The sequence below is a fragment of the Marasmius oreades genome, chromosome 8 (assembly GCF_018924745.1).
Source record: "Marasmius oreades isolate 03SP1 chromosome 8, whole genome shotgun sequence".
Taxonomy (NCBI): domain Eukaryota; kingdom Fungi; phylum Basidiomycota; class Agaricomycetes; order Agaricales; family Marasmiaceae; genus Marasmius; species Marasmius oreades.
Genome location: NC_057330.1, coordinates 614,344 through 630,696, shown reverse-complemented (window position 1 = coordinate 630,696; position 16,353 = coordinate 614,344). Strand labels below are relative to the sequence as shown.

General features: G+C 47.6%; 4 protein-coding genes across 4 annotated transcripts; 2 read left to right on the top strand and 2 right to left on the bottom strand.

The window, feature by feature from the left end:
- Positions 1-1,345: 1,345 nt before the first annotated feature.
- Positions 1,346-5,035, bottom strand: E1B28_012107 (uncharacterized protein). The gene is made up of 11 exons (XM_043157181.1): positions 4,992-5,035; positions 4,772-4,945; positions 4,612-4,719; positions 4,465-4,560; positions 4,064-4,412; positions 3,281-4,010; positions 3,063-3,226; positions 2,926-3,006; positions 2,565-2,876; positions 1,761-2,515; positions 1,346-1,701 (listed from the first exon to the last, which is right to left on the bottom strand). The coding sequence occupies exons 1-11, from the start codon at positions 5,019-5,021 to the stop codon at positions 1,411-1,413; spliced, it is 3,090 nt and encodes a 1,029-aa protein (XP_043004547.1). The 5' UTR covers positions 5,022-5,035; the 3' UTR covers positions 1,346-1,410.
- A 594-nt stretch (positions 5,036-5,629) lies between these two features.
- E1B28_012106 (uncharacterized protein) lies at positions 5,630-6,472 on the bottom strand. The gene is made up of 3 exons (XM_043157180.1): positions 6,121-6,472; positions 5,895-6,067; positions 5,630-5,837 (listed from the first exon to the last, which is right to left on the bottom strand). The coding sequence occupies exons 1-3, from the start codon at positions 6,415-6,417 to the stop codon at positions 5,747-5,749; spliced, it is 561 nt and encodes a 186-aa protein (XP_043004546.1). The 5' UTR covers positions 6,418-6,472; the 3' UTR covers positions 5,630-5,746.
- A 278-nt stretch (positions 6,473-6,750) lies between these two features.
- Positions 6,751-11,276, top strand: CDC22 (ribonucleoside reductase large subunit Cdc22). The gene is made up of 11 exons (XM_043157179.1): positions 6,751-6,870; positions 6,991-7,018; positions 7,075-7,136; positions 7,192-7,249; positions 7,308-7,449; positions 7,502-7,622; positions 7,673-8,014; positions 8,065-8,301; positions 8,349-8,572; positions 8,631-9,255; positions 9,314-11,276. The coding sequence occupies exons 1-11, from the start codon at positions 6,845-6,847 to the stop codon at positions 10,086-10,088; spliced, it is 2,640 nt and encodes an 879-aa protein (XP_043004545.1). The 5' UTR covers positions 6,751-6,844; the 3' UTR covers positions 10,089-11,276.
- Positions 11,277-14,592: 3,316 nt separating this feature from the next.
- E1B28_012104 (uncharacterized protein) lies at positions 14,593-16,301 on the top strand (the record flags this gene model as incomplete). The annotated part of the gene is made up of 9 exons (XM_043157178.1): positions 14,593-14,818; positions 14,874-15,138; positions 15,189-15,231; positions 15,285-15,312; positions 15,372-15,401; positions 15,460-15,778; positions 15,847-16,011; positions 16,070-16,221; positions 16,276-16,301. 9 exons carry the CDS (start codon positions 14,593-14,595, stop codon positions 16,299-16,301), a joined length of 1,254 nt encoding a protein of 417 aa, XP_043004544.1.
- Between the last annotated feature and the right edge of the window lie 52 nt (positions 16,302-16,353).

Sequence of the window (16,353 nt, the reverse complement as noted above, 5' to 3'; positions counted from 1 at the left end):
AACCACCGTCCGAAGTCCTCTTCATCGCCATCTCCAATGCATCATCTGCCTCTGAGGAAAAGAAAGGATACTGAGAAGGTCCAGTCCTCGAGACTGGTCGTTCTCGTGGTTTGAGCCATGGAAAGAAAACGAAGCACTGCGCTCGTCGGTTATTGAGTCTTTGAAGTCGCCGCTCTACTTATAAAATGGCATCCCGTTATTCGCTAACTGCCTTTGACCTCAAGTTCCACAAGAACTCCGTTCGATCAATTACATACTGTATACCAACCAACCGCGAATTTATCGCAGGACCCTACTCACAACCATCTCCACAGCCCCAAGATGGAAATCTAATGACCCTTCCTCTCAGCTACACCAATGACATTGATAGCTTTGGTTTCAGAAAGGTGCACGACCGGCCTGAGTGAAATTGCTACTCACCTACGCGACGGTAGTCCCTACTATATCAAGATCTACGTATCTAGTATCTGCTCCTTTGGGCGGCTAAAACAGGTTTCGTCACGAAGTTTTGACGGGTGGAAGAAAGTTGAAAACGTCTTGAATGGAGGTAGTTGTCTGTCCGTGGTACAAGATGAAGATCTCGTCAACACCGTTGTCGCATTGGGATATTAGGACACCGAAATGAACGGAGACAACCAGTACTGAATGCACGGACTGGTTTAAAAAGTTGTAATAAAGTATAGGTATGTAAATCAGTACATTGACAAACTATGAGGGTCCAACCAACTATATCCTGGATGGTCCATTCTTCTCTACCTTCCACGGTACAAGCGAGCATCCTCATAAAAGTCATTACTAGTCCGAGTCGTTGTGCTTCGAGATCGACTCCCTATGTCGCGGGGCGGACATTTTCGCACAGAGAAATTTATTCGGGGGGTCTCGACGTCCTCGGAAGTAGTGTTGTGATCCTCGATCATCTTACATCCTATTCTACGCTTCATTCTTTATCCGAATCTGAATTTTCCCTATTTCAAATACTTTATCATTTATACTGTCGTAGACTTTGTACTTGGTAACCTTTGAAAGCAAATGAGACCAAGTGTAAGTTATGAACACGAGCTGACTACCTCTAAGGTGTCTGTAGTTTTAATTTAAGCGTGTTTTCCGGATAAAGCCGAAAAGCCACAGTACTCGTACAAGACGCTCACTTATGTATTCACCACCACTCAGATTCCTTGCGGTGGAATTATTCAATATTCAATTCCCGGACGACTTCATTAACGAATATAACTCAAGACGGACCATCAGCGCTTCAGCCTGGACAACGCCACTTTAAATTGTGGATTCATCAACATCTCGAGCCGAGTGCGGTGTCCTTATTGGACAAAACACCTTATAAGTAGGAAAACTTAAAGAAAAGGTAAAAGATACACGCAAAGATCCTCTCAGATACATGAATCATACATCCTTTTACGCCGTACTCTTTCGACCTTTCCTCCGACCAGTAAGCCCGGATTTGATAGCCGTTTTTTTGACACTGATGATCTCCACCTCCGAGTCATCGTCCTCCTTCTCAAACAATCTCATCAACTTCCTCTTTTCATCCCTTTGGCCTGGGTCTTCATAAGTGACGCGTATACTCTCCTCCTGAACTTCCTCCCGTACTTCGACGGGATTCCCGCCAAATTCAAAGCTAAGGTCATCAGCTCCTGTCGGCTGATAAGGCTGTAAAGGGGCCGGTTCCTGTGGTCGAAGACGGGGCTATATAATGCAACAATCAGCGACCGAAAAATAAGCCGGAATAGACAAGTGCCACAAACCTTCAACCGCACAGGCCTCGGTCTCTTCCCGACCCTTTCATTAGCAGCGTCACCATTGACCCCCTCATCACCCTCTTCTGACCGTCTCTTCCCCAAGAGATTACTAGGCCCTTTGTCATTCAGCAAATTAGCCAAACTCTCGTGCAAAGCCCTCGCTCTCTCTTCATCAATCTCCATCGGACGTTGTTGATGGTGGCCTCCCTTCAAAGGTGAGATTGACCCAGACTTCTTCCGTATAAGACCATTCCTCGACCTTCCTTTCATGCTTCCAGTTGAGGTCCTCTTTTTGAGGGCAGACATCTTCACCGGCGAAGGCGTTCGGGAGGATGGTACGAAATCAACCTCCCCTGATCCATTAACGTCAGCTTCAGTGGCAAGTCGTCTTATAATTGGATTCGGGTAAACAGGGATCGAGGAAATCGCCGGTTCGGAATGGGTGTTCACTAACGCTTTGCCTTTTCCCTTGTCAAGCGCTGAGACCGGAGCTATATCGGGGGTCTGAGTAGGTTCGGGTTTGGCAACATCAACGGCAACCAGCTCTTCATCAAGTTGGTTACTTGGAGGTGGAGCCTCTTCGGGATTGCAAAGCAGACCGTTGGGCTGTCCGAATGACCCAGTCGGTGAAGATAAAACCAGCTTTGATAACGAGGGTATTGGTACGGGAGGATCATCTCCTGGAGGTGGGTTCTTTTGCGTACTTGTAATTTGTGGCTGGAACACAAGCGACTGGGGCTCATCTTGGTTTTGCGATCGACCTAGAGTCTAGAATGAGTAGATATGTGGAAAGACGTAGAACCTTCTCACCATTGGTTATATCAGCCATTCGAGTATCATCCTCGACGGCTCTCCCCTTTCCTTTCACATCTTCCTTGGCGGTTTCTAACTTTTCCGCCTTTGTCACCTTTCCCTTCCCAGTCTTGATGTTCGTGGATCCCTGACCCACAACGAAATACGGATCAACTGCAGGTACGCGCCCATTCTTCTTGAGTTCTTCTATCCAGACCATGCTGACGACAGGAATACCCCATTCCTTCGCTTTTTCATATTTGAGTCCCTGGGCAGAAGGACAAAATAGATGCGTGGTGCGTTTTGAGAACGCTGGCAGAAGATTCAAACCTGCCGGACTATTCAGGAACTGTTGCCACCTAGGATTAAAAGTTCATACCGAGCGCCTTGACGAGTCTACTCATGAAATATTTTTCCGACTCGTCTAAGCCAGAGAAGCTGATAAAAACTTTTTCTGCCGCTAGACACAATCGTCCAGTCAGCTCCCGCTTGAGAAAGAGGTAAAATATGCATTACCATCGATGGGGCATGGTATACCAACAGGCGTAAAACTGACGTGTTGGCTCGGCTCACATACACGTTCCTGAAAGATACAGCTCTCCAGCCAACATTCTGTCCGAAATTTCGATCGATAAGAGGCTGACGCCGACGAGGGAAGACCGCAGAATAGCGACGATCCGCTGGAAGGTACTGTTTGAAAAGAGATCGGATAGAAAAATCGACGAAAGACATACCTAGCTAGTCGGACAATAACAAAGTCCACACTGTGTTCGTATCGTTCGTCCCAGGTATCGTCACCCTCCACAAATGAGCCACCAGAGTTCTTTACAGCATCTCGAACGCTAAGGCTATCGGCCTCACCTAATAACAAGAATCTTTTCCCGCTAAAGATTCCTGGTGTAGGGTCGGGCGCTTCAGCATTGGGTCGCTGCGAAGGGTCGTTCATGTCGGCGTCGCATGCATTCAACGAAGATGCTCTGTCGGATCTTGGAACAGAGGGTCCTGCTCCTGGGGTATCGATAGCCATTTGCACGTTATTCGCCTCCATGTCGTCGTCCGCAGCTTCAGGAACGGCCAGTACTTTGCGTGTCGACAAAATTCGCCTTACAGACTTGTTGGCGGGAACTGTGAACGAATTGGCGCGTCTGAAACCGGCAGAGGCCAGGAACGATGCTCGTGGGTTGAGAGTCCCGCCTGCCCTGGCCGGACGTTCCTCTCCAATGTCGTTCTCTTCTGGGCAGGTCCTCTGCGTCTGAGATTTGGTGGGACTGCGAATGAGTCGGCCCTGTTCAACGTCAATTTTGAACCCTCGATGTTTCAGTAGGCTCTCCCATATCCGAAGCTGAATGGCTGGCACGCGCTGAATAGACGCGGGTTCCTCATCGTCATCCTTCGTAGTTACTCGTTGTGTATCATGGGAGGAATCCAAAATTTCGCGGGATGGTAACGTAGGCGTCGATAGTTCTAGTCGTAAACAGAATAAGACTGAGCTTCGAAATAGAGGGAGATGAGGGCACCTTCAACGGGGCATTGTCGGCGTTCAGGCCGTGGTTGGCGAACTTGGTACTTGTCCTCATCGAATCTTCCGCCAAATTCTAACGAGTCCCAAAACCATTCCTCCCAAACCAGCTTGATATCGGCTTCTCGCTTTCGATTGAACTTTTCGGCGTAGTGCATCTTGTCGGTTTCCTTCTCTCCGGAACATAAGAGGTGGGTGACACGGACAGGGCGTTCCAAATTCTTCAAGAAGGTGCCGCCATATTGAGTGACATACTTATTTATCCGGGTACGTCTCTTGATATCTTCTACGCCGGAAAGACAGATGACGACTCCTGAGAATATCGGGAGACGGTGTTTCTTAGTGCTCTGCAGCTTGATATCAGTTCCGGTTATGAGGAGCAGTGGGATGAATACACACTTCTTCGAGGTCCACATCGTCACCTCTCAACCATATCTGATAGTTTTCTGTTATCCACTCCGGCGACAATATCGGGATTTTACGCTCCAGGGCACACTACAGAAAGGAAATTAACGATGGACGACATGCAAATAGCGCTGCACCAACCATATACTTTGCTCCTCCATGCTGCTCGGAGATGAGATGAGTGACGCGATCCGTAAAGGCGCTGCACGTTGCTGCTCCCAGTTCTGCGGCCTGACGAAACAGACCTGGCTTTACACCAAATGTGAGAACGTGAGGAAAATCCTCCTTGGCAATGACACACCTTGTCCAATACCCCAGTCGCACATAACACTATCCCAGAAAATGGCCTCGGGCAAGTATCTATGATTCCGGTGTCATCGCTCGGAAATTGACTGTCTTGGGCCCAGACATTTTCAGGCAGCGGATCGCGTGTCCTCTGTGAAGGTTGTGCTGGACGAAGTTTAACATTTGGAACCTATGGCGCGTTGAGCGTCGGATTATGAGAAAATTAAATGTGTTACCTTGGTCGATTTGAAACCTCGTCGACGCATTCTGTGGGAGTGTTGCTCGTTGTTGAGTGAAAGCCGTTTGCAGGTCTCATTAGTTCACGTGATAACGTTAAGGGCAGGTCGTGTCGCATTGCCGAGAACTCCGCGTAACGTCACGCTGGAATGTACAATCGAAGTTTCACGAGTTATGGTAAACAGTGGGAGTTCTGCTATGAACCTTGTAAGGTAATCTACTGTAGGACCAGCTTGAAGGTAGCGTGTTCTATATACCGTTTTCGACCTGCACTTCGATAGCTATAGTGAAAGATTCATCAGCTAACGAATGCACGTATCTGGTCCTCAGTATCCCCTATTCACAAGATTTATGGGCTTCCGCACTGGGAGAAGACTGAATGTCTCCGATGAATGTCTGCCAGGCTTGAGCTTGAGCATCGATCTGGTCAAGAATGCTCCCTTCGAGATCTGATTCTACACCGGAGGGAAGCCAAGTCGAGGCCAAAGCCCTTCATAGAACGCCAGCCGTCGAACAGTCAGAGCAATCTGAATTGTTCCATCGAGCTTCTCATACTCACTAAGACCCTTGAGCCCACATAACTGTCGGGCTACTGAATGCAGAGTCCGAGAATACCGAAAATTGTGGCCTCGGAGTTCGAGAGCAACAGAACATTAAGAAGCCTGAAGTAAAGGTAACGGATGGTGGTGAAATAAAGGTATTATTAGCAAGGAAAACTCGTAGGATACGATCGAATGAGGTAAATTAGTGGTTATTAAACACCGTGCGTCCCACTGAACTTGAATGTCCCTTCATCTGCCTTCCATTGGATATTGACATTTCCACGCATATACAGGGTATTATATCTGTCGGTATAAAAGGTCAATGGTGGTCCTTACATCTTAGTCTTCCACTACGCGTACCTGGCGTGTCCTTGAATGACACCCATTATATTTTGGAATTCATCGGCGGTCAATTTCTTAGTCTTGAATGTAGGTGGACCTCCGAGCCTGAGCATAGTTCCGAAAACCGCTGGGTTGTTGCAGACACCATCATACGTCCACTTCGAGCCACCTGTCTTACACGAAGGTTTCCACTACGCGTCGAAGAATGAGCATAAGCTAAAGGAAGGGATGGAAAAACACGTACAGTCATTTGTTTCTTGATCCCACTCCTGGCAGCAACGCGGAGCTTTTCAGCCGCTGCCTCAAGCTCTTCGGGAGATAGCTCTTTTGGCTTGCTTCCCGAAACCATTTCCTCCAGACTGCGCGCGTATTTTGCCAGCACAATAAATGAATCTCGTGCGTCAGCGTCATCGGCTGGGATGGGATAGTTGCTGGCGTCCGCGAGGATAGCATCCACCATTAGACGCGCCTTCTTAGCAGAGGTGTCAGTCGGCGCGTCAGAGTCTGATTTCCGTTTCCTACTCGTTGACGGCTTTGACATGATGAACACAAATGGCGGAAACAAGGCGGAAAGGTGCTATTGTATGGAGCCTCACGGCAATCGCACGGTTGTTCCATCGGGGTTTCAAACGCCATCACAAAAAGGCACGTGCACCCGATTGTTGAGTGGTCCTCTGGAGGCATATTCGAAACATATACGTGTATTTGGACGCGTCTTTATTTTCAACTCTTTATGGTAGCTCAAATATAGTATAGCTGGGATTTTGCAAGTACAGGAGACCGATTGGGACGCGTAACTTTAACTTGAAATTTGAAACGTCGTTGACTCACTTGAGACCCGGGTGTGACAAACAAATTTGTCACGGCCACCTCACGTCTTTTTAAACTCCACGCTCAGTTCGATTTTTTCTTCACCTCTAACCGCCACCTGTCCCGCCCTTGCTCACCCTCTCATCGATCTTTTTGTAATGCAGTACGTTTTCAAACGAGGTAAGTTTTTACTCCTCAGGGTACTCCCCATAACGGCCACTTAACATGTTCTCGTAGATGGGTATGTCGAATCGCGACTTAATCCACAATCTTCAGCTCGCTGAACGCTATTCAACTCATACAGACGCAAAGAGCGTATCCGTTTCGATAAGGTGCGTAGACTTTGACGCGTTCCATGACGCGTCTGAATTGGTTTCGTCGCGGTTAGATCACATCGCGGATCGACAAGTTATGTTACAGTTTAGACATGAACTACGTGAACCCTATCGAGTAAGCCACGCGTCTCTCATCTCGCTCGTTTGGGAATTTATCTGTCTACCTTTAGGGTTACACAGAAGGTCGTTCAGGGTGTCTACCAAGGGGTGACAACGGTGGAACTCGATGTGCGTGCTCTCCTAGTGGCAGCGAGAACCTACTAACGCCCTTGTCTTGGGTTTCTAGAACCTCGCTGCAGAGACAGCAGCATATCTCACCACAAAACATCCCGACTACGCCGTCCTTGCTGCTCGTATCGCTATCTCGAACCTCCACAAGGAAACTAAGAAGACATTCTCATCTGTGGTCAAAGACTTGTATGAATATGGTGATTGGGCCCCCGACGTTACATGTGATGTGGTAGTTGACATTCTCCTCAGTCAACCCTAAGAACGGCAAACCTGCTAGCATGATAGCTCAGGAAATCTACGAAATCGTTCAAGAAAACAAGGACATCTTGGACTCTGCGATCATCTATAACAGAGATTTCAACTACAATTAGTTGGTGGTTCTTCTATCATCTCATTCACCCTCTCACTGTTGAAATTTAGCTTTGGCTTCAAGACTCTCGAGCGCTCATATCTTCTCCGAATCAATGGGCGTGTTGCTGAGCGTCCTCAGCACATGATCATGCGTTGTGCTGTCGGCATTCATGGACGAGACATTGAGCGAGTTTTGGAGACCTATAACCTCATGTCCGAGCGATATTTCACTCATGCCTCACCTACCCTATTCAACGCTGGTACTCCTCACCCTCAACTTTCATCATGTTTCCTTGTCGCCATGAAGGACGATTCTATTGAAGGGATATACGATACGCTCAAAGAATGCGCTATGATCAGCAAGTGCGCTGGAGGCATTGGTTTACACATTCATAATATACGAGCGACTGGGTTCGTACTGGATTTTTTGATCTCCATACGTAAGGCTCACTAGTTCACAGATCTTATATCGCCGGAACCAATGGATATTCGAATGGTATCGTACCCATGCTTCGTGCATACGATGCAACAGCTCGTTACGTCGACCAAGGTGGAAACAAGCGTCCCGGTGCTTTTGCCATATACATCGAGCCGTGGCATGCCGACATCTTTGCTTTCATTGACCTCAGGAAGAACCACGGTAAAGAAGAAGTGCGAGCACGAGACTTGTTTTACGCACTTTGGATTCCTGACCTCTTGTGAGTTCTCCTCGCACTTCGGTGGCCCGTTATTGACCTAGTCGCAGCATGAAGCGTGTGGAAGGCGGTGGCAACTGGTCTCTCTTCTGTCCTAATGAGGCGCCGGGGCTGCATGAAGTCTACGGTGACGAATTTGAGGAGCTTTTTGAGAGGTATGAGAGGGAGGGTCGCGCCCGTGAAACGATCCCCGCTCAGAAACTCTGGTACGCCATTTTGGAAGCCCAGGTTGAGACGGGTACTCCCTTCATGTGCTATAAGGACCATGCAAACAGTGAGCATCCAATGGTACCAAGTCGCGTTGAGTTTTTTTAATTAAGGCATCTCCCCAGGAAAATCCAACCAGAAGAACCTCGGTGTCATCAAGTCCTCGAACCTTTGCACTGAGATTATGGAGTACTCCTCTCCCGACGAGACTGCCGTCTGCAACCTCGCTTCTCTTGCCCTTCCTACCTTTGTCCGGGGCGGTAAATTCGACTTCGAGAAACTGCACGCCGTGACCAAGGTCGTCGCGTTTAACCTCAATCGTGTCATCGATGTCAACTTCTATCCTGTACCTGAAGCTCGCCGTTCTAATATGCGTCACCGACCCATCGGTATTGGTGTGCAAGGTCTCGCTGACACTTTTATGGCCCTTCGCCTTCCCTTTGAATCGCCCGAGGCGAAACGCCTGAACATTCAGATCTTCGAGACTATCTACCATGGTGCTCTTGAGACCAGCTCAGACATGGCGGAGGTTGACGGTCCCTACGAGACCTGGATGGGGTGCCCGGCGCAACAAGGACAACTACAGTTTGACTTGTGGGGTGTTACTCCTACCGACTTATGGGACTGGAATGCGCTCAAACAAAAGATTGCTCGAACCGGACTCCGTAACTCCTTGCTCACTGCACCCATGCCAACGGCCTCGACGAGTCAAATGTTAGGAAACAATGAATGTTTCGAGCCCTACACCAGGTGAGTCTATACACCGTATCACTGCGGTCACGTTCACTCATGTTCCTTCGTCGTTTAGCAATATCTATACTCGTCGTGTTCTCGCTGGCGAATTCCAAGTGGTCTGCCCATGGCTCCTTCGTGACCTCGTCGACCTGGGACTTTGGGATGATAACATGAAGAACATTATCATCGCCCATAATGGTTCCGTGCAAAGCATCCCCAACATTCCCGACCACATTAAAGCGATCTACAAGACAGTTTGGGAGATATCGCAGAAGAAAGTGCTGGATCTCGCAGCCGATCGTGGGGCGTTCATCTGCCAGAGCCAGAGTCTTAACGTTCACCTGTCATCTCCGACCATGGGTCAACTGACCAGCATGCACTTCTACGGATGGAAGAAGGGTCTAAAGACAGGAATGTACTACTTGAGGACCAGGTCCGCTGCGCAGGCTATCCAGTTCACTGTTGACCAGAGTGTCTTGAAGGTAGCGAAAGCTCAAGCCACGAAGGCAGGTTCAGAACCAAAGATCTCTTCTACGATTGTGGTGCCTTCGGCTGATGTCATTGGGCCTGCCTCTAGACCGACAACTCCCGCTGCTGCATCTTCCAGTGTTAATGGTCTTCCTACCCCGACGCCTTCTACCCCTGAAGCCTCACCGTCTCGCTCAGTGGTCGCTTCTACGTCAGCAGCATTGGAGGATTTGTCGTTGGACGAGAAAACCAGGAAGGCGGCTGAGGCGGATCCAGAGTTCGCTGCTGCTCTGCAGAGACAAAAGGCCCGGGAGCTCGAAGAGGCGAAGCTGCTTTGTTCACTTGAGAATAAGGAAGCGTGTGTAATGTGCTCGGGTTGAAGACGTTTATTCGTCAACTTGAATAGAGGTGGAGGTGTATGATATATCTAGTTTCAAGGACATTTTCTGTCAATGTTGTGTTGTGTGTCCCTACTTCCATCTATGCGGCCTCCAGCTTGTATAATTTATATCGCTCTTATGTATTCAGTCGCGTATTACTAGCAATCGAAAAATCCATTTCATTCTGTCCAATGTCGGAAGGGCACGGTTTTCTGCAGTACATATTGATCGTTGTTCTTTCCATCAGCAAATCCTGGCTCTTTCGGATACAGAGCTGCTGGCCTTAAATTTCAAGTAGTGGAGTAACATCCTCTTGGGATGAATGAATGGAACCGAGAGCATCTTGCTACTCCCGGACTCTATAAGAAGTTGTATCCAGTGTAAAACAAACCCTTGCACCAGTGGACGTACTTTTCATATGCATTCTTGATCAGCTAGCCGTTACTTTGCCACTTTCTCGCCTTCCATTCCTTGTTCTGCCACTTTCTCACCCTCGACTTCTACCTGCATCTCAATCGCCGTCTTTTTCCTTCTTTGGCGGGGTGGGAGGTAAGTTTGGATGCCTGTCCCTTGGTTTCCGAGGCCTTCTGGGTGTATAGCCTTTCGTATAGGAGCGGTAGAGGAGAACGAGAAACACGTAAGTCTGGATGGAATTCAAGGTTCTCCAGCTGACATGAGTTAGGCTGTTTTCCCCCCGAGAGAGCTAAACGGATGCGTTCGCCGAGGCTGGGCATTGGTGCAAGGGATACTGGTACCAGTGGTGAGCGTTGAACTAAGTTATGCGGGGGGATGAGAATGGTCACACTGTCACAGCGAAAGATGAGAGCGGCGGGGGGGAGCGGCGGTGAGGCAACTGAGGGAGAAGATTGAGAAGCTTGACGAGGTGATGAATCTGTCCCTGACTTTCCTCGAGAAGTAAATGTTTGTATTCAAATATATTGGCGAGGAACCATCGGAATAGCCGTCTTTAGAATATATGAGGTACCGTCATAACGAAGAGGATGTCAAGGAAGGCAGGGAAGAAAGCAATGAAGAACTTGAAGTACAACAGAAGCAGAAAGTGATCACGGTGGGGGACTCGAGCACTCTTTATTAGGTTCATTGAGCGCTACATACATCACAACGTATGTAGTTCGCTTCAATTTGAACACCCTGTTGGTGAAGAAATTGAACCCAAGAGGAAAAACCGGAAGCTCAGGCTGCCAACAGACTGCGGGATGCGGAAGAACCGCGGAAGAACCCGGATCGCAGTTCACACCCAATGAGGTTTCCCCGGACATTATCGGACGTTATCGGACGGTCTCTGACTTCGAGTGCTTGTCCCGATAATGTCTGATACGGTTCACTGAAGTCGGAAAAAACCCGAATGTTGGTCTGGTTAAGGACCCTATCCGACCTTATCAGACTTTGTACGACAGTATCGGACTCGGCTTTCTGTACTTATTTTTCACCCATAAATGCACGATTTTTTCTAATGTTGTCTGAATTATCATATGCTATCGCGAAACAATTTTACATGATCTTGTACGATTTAATCGAGACCCTGCTCTGCACCATCTCCACTTTGCCATCCCAATCCATCTCCTTGCCCTGGTTTTCGCATTCTAATCGGTAAGGTCAGTCCATAGTTCCACCAAGTCTGAAAACACGAACTTGAAGCACGTACCTCCACATTCCCCTCCCTCGACAATCATCTGATTGAGCATGTTAGACTAGGCTGTATCATGTGCAGCGCAAAAAAACTTACCTCATAATTGGCTGTATAATCCGGTCAGAACCAAGCCCGCTGCCCAACAATTGAAGAAATCATCCACCGTATTGACCGCATACAATGACCAGTTCAACGTCAACGCTACCGTCACCAACAATGCCAAATATTTGTCAGAGATGCGGAGGAGGAACAGCAAGGCCTCGACGACGGTGTTATGGCCATTGCTAGACGTTAATATGATGTACGGAGATGACTGTTTTGCCTTGTGAAAAAAAGAATGTAAAATTCAGTACAAATGCGCCACGGTTGAAAGAGGAAATTCGCACTTATCTGCACAGCGAGCTACCCGAAATCTACAGAAGTTATCAGTGTGAAGCGGCGCATCTTGACAGACGAAGACACACCCTTTTGTTTCTATCAAAGAACATTCATGAACGATGGCTGCTATTCCTGCTTGTCCGTAGTTGCCCAGTTGCCATATTGCTAGTCTTCTCCCAAGAATCCCAGGGGATGTTAAGAGAGGGAAAAGAAAACAAGAAGCAAATGGAAGATGGTGGTGGTATGAGGAAGAGTTGCGCGGCACGTTGGTTAGGGCAAAGGGTTTGGAAAGACCTGCTATTCCCACGCACAGACTATAGTTTGAACTTAGACAAATTTTTGGCGGTTGCCCACTGTACTTAGAAAGGGCATTTAGATTGTTTTTGCTATGCAATGGATGCAGATTCAAGAGAAAGGTACGACACATTACGACGTCATTGTCACCATGTGTCTGAATTTTTCAGAAAAAATCTCAAGTTCACTGAATTGGAACGATAACGTCCAATAATGTCTGATACCGTTCACGGACATCTCACTGGGGTTCACACCACGAGTCATTTTCCGACGGCAGAACGCCACGCAACATTGTCGCCGACCCACGACGTGTTTTCTTAGCTACAGAATACACAGCACCCTCAGTCATCTCCTATGGGATATTTTGGGTCCGTCCTCATTCCACAAGGTATGTTCCGCGATTGCCGATTGCTACTTTGATACTCATCAGGGGATGAATCAAGGCAAGAGGGTAATATAAAGTCACAGACAATGGCATTTGATCTGCCCATAATCTTTTCGTTGGTCATTTACATCACAAATGATTAAACTCGATTCCCTGTCAACTCTTCTAGTCTGGAGTGCATTCATAGGTGTCCTTGCCAAATCTACAGAATTTAATTGGGCTACTGTAGGTCTTGGTTACTGAAAACCGCCTCTGTTTCATGACCTCACCATTCGAACGAACATAGGTCAAACCAACAACAGATCTATCTCAGTGGGAGGCCTGTTATGGGTCCTTCCAATGCGCCAGACTTCAGGTTGGCAACAAGAATTATTTGCACATAATTTGGAATTTTCAACACCCAACCATCAGGAAAATGGGGTCTGGTGCTGAGCTGTGTTGAACAGCGTCGGCCAATCAGGGAATTTGACACGCTGTCGACGGTCTGAACGCACCCAATGCGCCCCCAATGCGCCCCCAACGCACACCCACAGCATGGACGGCGTGACACTGTGTTACACTGTGGGGCTGGTTAGAATATTTCCTGACACGCGTTAGCGCAAGTTGAGTCTACAGTGAACGGGCATCAACATTCATTCATTTAGAGTCCCTTTTATTTATTGATTAAATTATTCTAGACATACTTATAAACAAGTTTAGCTAAATAATGTGGGGTTGGTATGACTGAGGGAATGCAATGAGGGACAACAACAGTTGAGTGTGCTGACACAATGTTAGCTAAAAAAACAGCTAAGTTGAAAATTGCACTACACTAAAGTAAAATTGTTGCCCTTATTCGAAAAAAAAAACGACTGCGGGCAGCTGGCGGGAAGGCGCTTAGCTCGGACAAGTTGGGGTAAGTTACGTGTGTGGTGGAGTTTGAAAAATTTTCGAATAAGTGTAGGGTAGGAATTGAACAGCTATAGTGACGGTGTGACACTGAGGGCTGCTCGGTCATTGCGGCCTACAGCACTCATCATTGATCGTAATGATGTGAACACTGTAGGCCGCAATGACCGAGTGGTCCGTGGATTCAGCTACTCGGCTACACTAACCTCATGGCATGGCGCATTTAAATTCTGTGCACAACTGTTGCTGTCCCTTGTTCCCTTCCCTCCCCCCTCTCATCCCACAATATCTTTGTCCCTCTCCCTCGCTCTCGATTGACACCATCCCATGTGAGTTTATTTCCTTCCTTTGTACATTCATTGTCTTGACTATGATTCTCCTTCCACTAGAACATGACCCAAGAACATCATAACCCATGTGAGTTTATATCCTTCCTTCTACATTCAATTTGTATTGATTCCTCATTTTCAGACTTTCCACCTTTTTACTTCGAATCTGCTTGCCCATTGAGTTGAAAGTTGAGAGAGTTGAAAGGGCTGATAGTGCCATTAGTTTCTTTTAATTAGCATTTGTTTGTATTTTATTTTAAATGAACAATCATAATAAATGTCTTTTTTTGCATTACTGTCTTGTTCTGAACATAAATGAAGCCCTATTAAATGAGTATACACAGGCAAATTGACCTGTTGAGTGCATGTACATGCGTTCCCAGTGCACGTCGACACTGATGTTGGCTGCGGTGACTGAGCGTTAGTGAGCGTTGGCGCGCGTTCATCTCACGGAATTAACTAACCTACTGCTGAGCTGCGTTGGGTGCGTTGGCGCGTTCGTGGCGTTCACACGTGCGACTGCCCGTAACGCATGCCAACGACATTCAATGCAGCTCAGTGTCAGACCCCTTTTTCCTGATGACACAGGTTCCTCTCAATTACTCGTCCAAGGATGATGGGAAAACTGTAGTACTTGCGATGATCAAGGCTCCAGCTAATACCACCAGTTCAGCCCATGGAGGTCCCGTGTTTATCAACCCAGGAGGTCCCGGTGCCAGTGGGGTTGAATTCATGCAAATCGCCGGTGAATTTCTACACACAATCATTGGGAAACAATTTGACATCGTCTCCTTTGATCTGCGAGGTATGTGGTTCATAAATTCGTGGTCCACCAACTCAATATGTAAATGGATTCCAAGGTGTCAGTTTCAGCTCTCCCAAAGTATCAATCTTCAATTCCACTGATGAAGCTTCCAACTTTGCATCCAGTGAGATTTATGATTTAAACTCCACCTCTACCGCAATGTCAGAGGAATGGGAAAGATACCAGCTTCTTGGAAAACTGGCTGTGGAGCGTGATGTCGATGGGTTTCTAAGTCATGTATTGACGGATAATGTTGCCCGAGATATGTTACAAATGCTTGAGGCTATGGGACAGCAGAAGCTGCAATACTGGGGATTCTCGTAAGTCACAGGCTGGAAGTGAAAGCCCGTTCTTTTATTTTTTTACGCAGGTACGGAACGGTATTGGGTGCTGTCTTTGTGACAATGTTCCCCGTAAGTCCAAACACAAGTGTAGGTTTGACTTTCACTTCTGACCCCACACACAGGATCGCGTTGACCATTTAGTCGTCGACGGTGCGTATCTTCTTATGAAAGTATCATCTTACATTCTTGAATTGACGGATGACCAATAGGCATTGTGGATATGGATGGTTATTTCGCGAGTGAGTAACGGCTAGTCCACCGCAGTCTGCACTCACAAATATTGTTCACTCCTCCTAGACGACGCCAAGGACCAGATCGCAGATGCCGACAAAGTCATGCAAATCTTTTTCGACGAGTGCTTTGTTGCAGGCCCTCAAAGTTGTGCTTTCCACTCCTTGTCTCCGGCTGAGATTTCCACGAACTTGAATGCACTCTACGAAAAGGTCCGCGCTAACCCTGTTCAAGTCCCAACGGGAAATACCTCTATTCTGGTCACATACGATCTACTTCGACAAGTTGTCTTCTCAACTCTGAGTAGTCCGCTTGCGTTTCCCCAGCTTGCTCTGGCACTGCAAGAACTTTCGCAGGGCAACGGGACCGCTGTCGCAGCACAATTGTATGTATATAATTTTTCTTGGCTTCCTCAATTTCTTATTTCTTTTGAAAACAATGATATGAACACAGTGTTGCTGCATCTGCAGAGACTCTCAAGATCCTTGAACCTTACCTCGCTGTAGGGTGCGGAGATGCAGTCCCACAGAATGCCAGTCCCTTGGAGTTGATGGCATATATGAACACTATAAACTCAACATTTGCAAGCTTGGGCATCGCGTCCATGGCACGGTGCATGTATGTCTTTCGTTTTCCTCCTTCAGTTATTTTTCGTCTCACTACGTCTGTCTTGTAGTGGATGGAAAGTACACCCTGAAAGTCGTTTTAAAGGTGTGCGGCAATCCTCGTGTTTACACGCTGGTCTCTGTTGTGGTACTCACACACAGTTGGAAGGACCGGTTGGGGGGAACACCAAATTTCCTCTTCTAGTCATTGGAAACACCGCTGGTAAGTCCTGAATCCCCTACTGGTCTCCGCTGAAACTCGTTATCGTTTGTTCAGATCCAGTCACTCCCCTTGCTGCATAAGTCTCTCCCCATGTAGGGAGTCATGGTCGATCTTATAGCTCTCACCTTGTCG

Excerpts from the sequence above, each read along its gene's own strand:
- E1B28_012107 (XM_043157181.1), bottom strand. The coding sequence starts at position 5,021 with ATGCGTCGACGAGGTTTCAAATCGACCAAG. Across the intron at positions 4,413-4,464 it reads ACGATGTGGACCTCGAAGAA|AGCACTAAGAAACACCGTCT; the intron begins GTGTGTATTCAT and ends ATCAAGCTGCAG. Across the intron at positions 4,011-4,063 it reads CCGACAATGCCCCGTTGAAG|AACTATCGACGCCTACGTTA; the intron begins GTGCCCTCATCT and ends GTTTACGACTAG.
- E1B28_012106 (XM_043157180.1), bottom strand. The coding sequence starts at position 6,417 with ATGTCAAAGCCGTCAACGAGTAGGAAACGGAAATCAGACTCTGACGCG. Across the intron at positions 6,068-6,120 it reads GGATCAAGAAACAAATGACT|TGGAAACCTTCGTGTAAGAC; the intron begins GTACGTGTTTTT and ends TTCGACGCGTAG. Across the intron at positions 5,838-5,894 it reads GTCATTCAAGGACACGCCAG|ATATAATACCCTGTATATGC; the intron begins GTACGCGTAGTG and ends TTATACCGACAG.
- CDC22 (XM_043157179.1), top strand. The coding sequence starts at position 6,845 with ATGCAGTACGTTTTCAAACGAGGTAA. Across the intron at positions 7,250-7,307 it reads TGACAACGGTGGAACTCGAT|AACCTCGCTGCAGAGACAGC; the intron begins GTGCGTGCTCTC and ends TTGGGTTTCTAG. Across the intron at positions 8,573-8,630 it reads CTATAAGGACCATGCAAACA|GAAAATCCAACCAGAAGAAC; the intron begins GTGAGCATCCAA and ends GCATCTCCCCAG.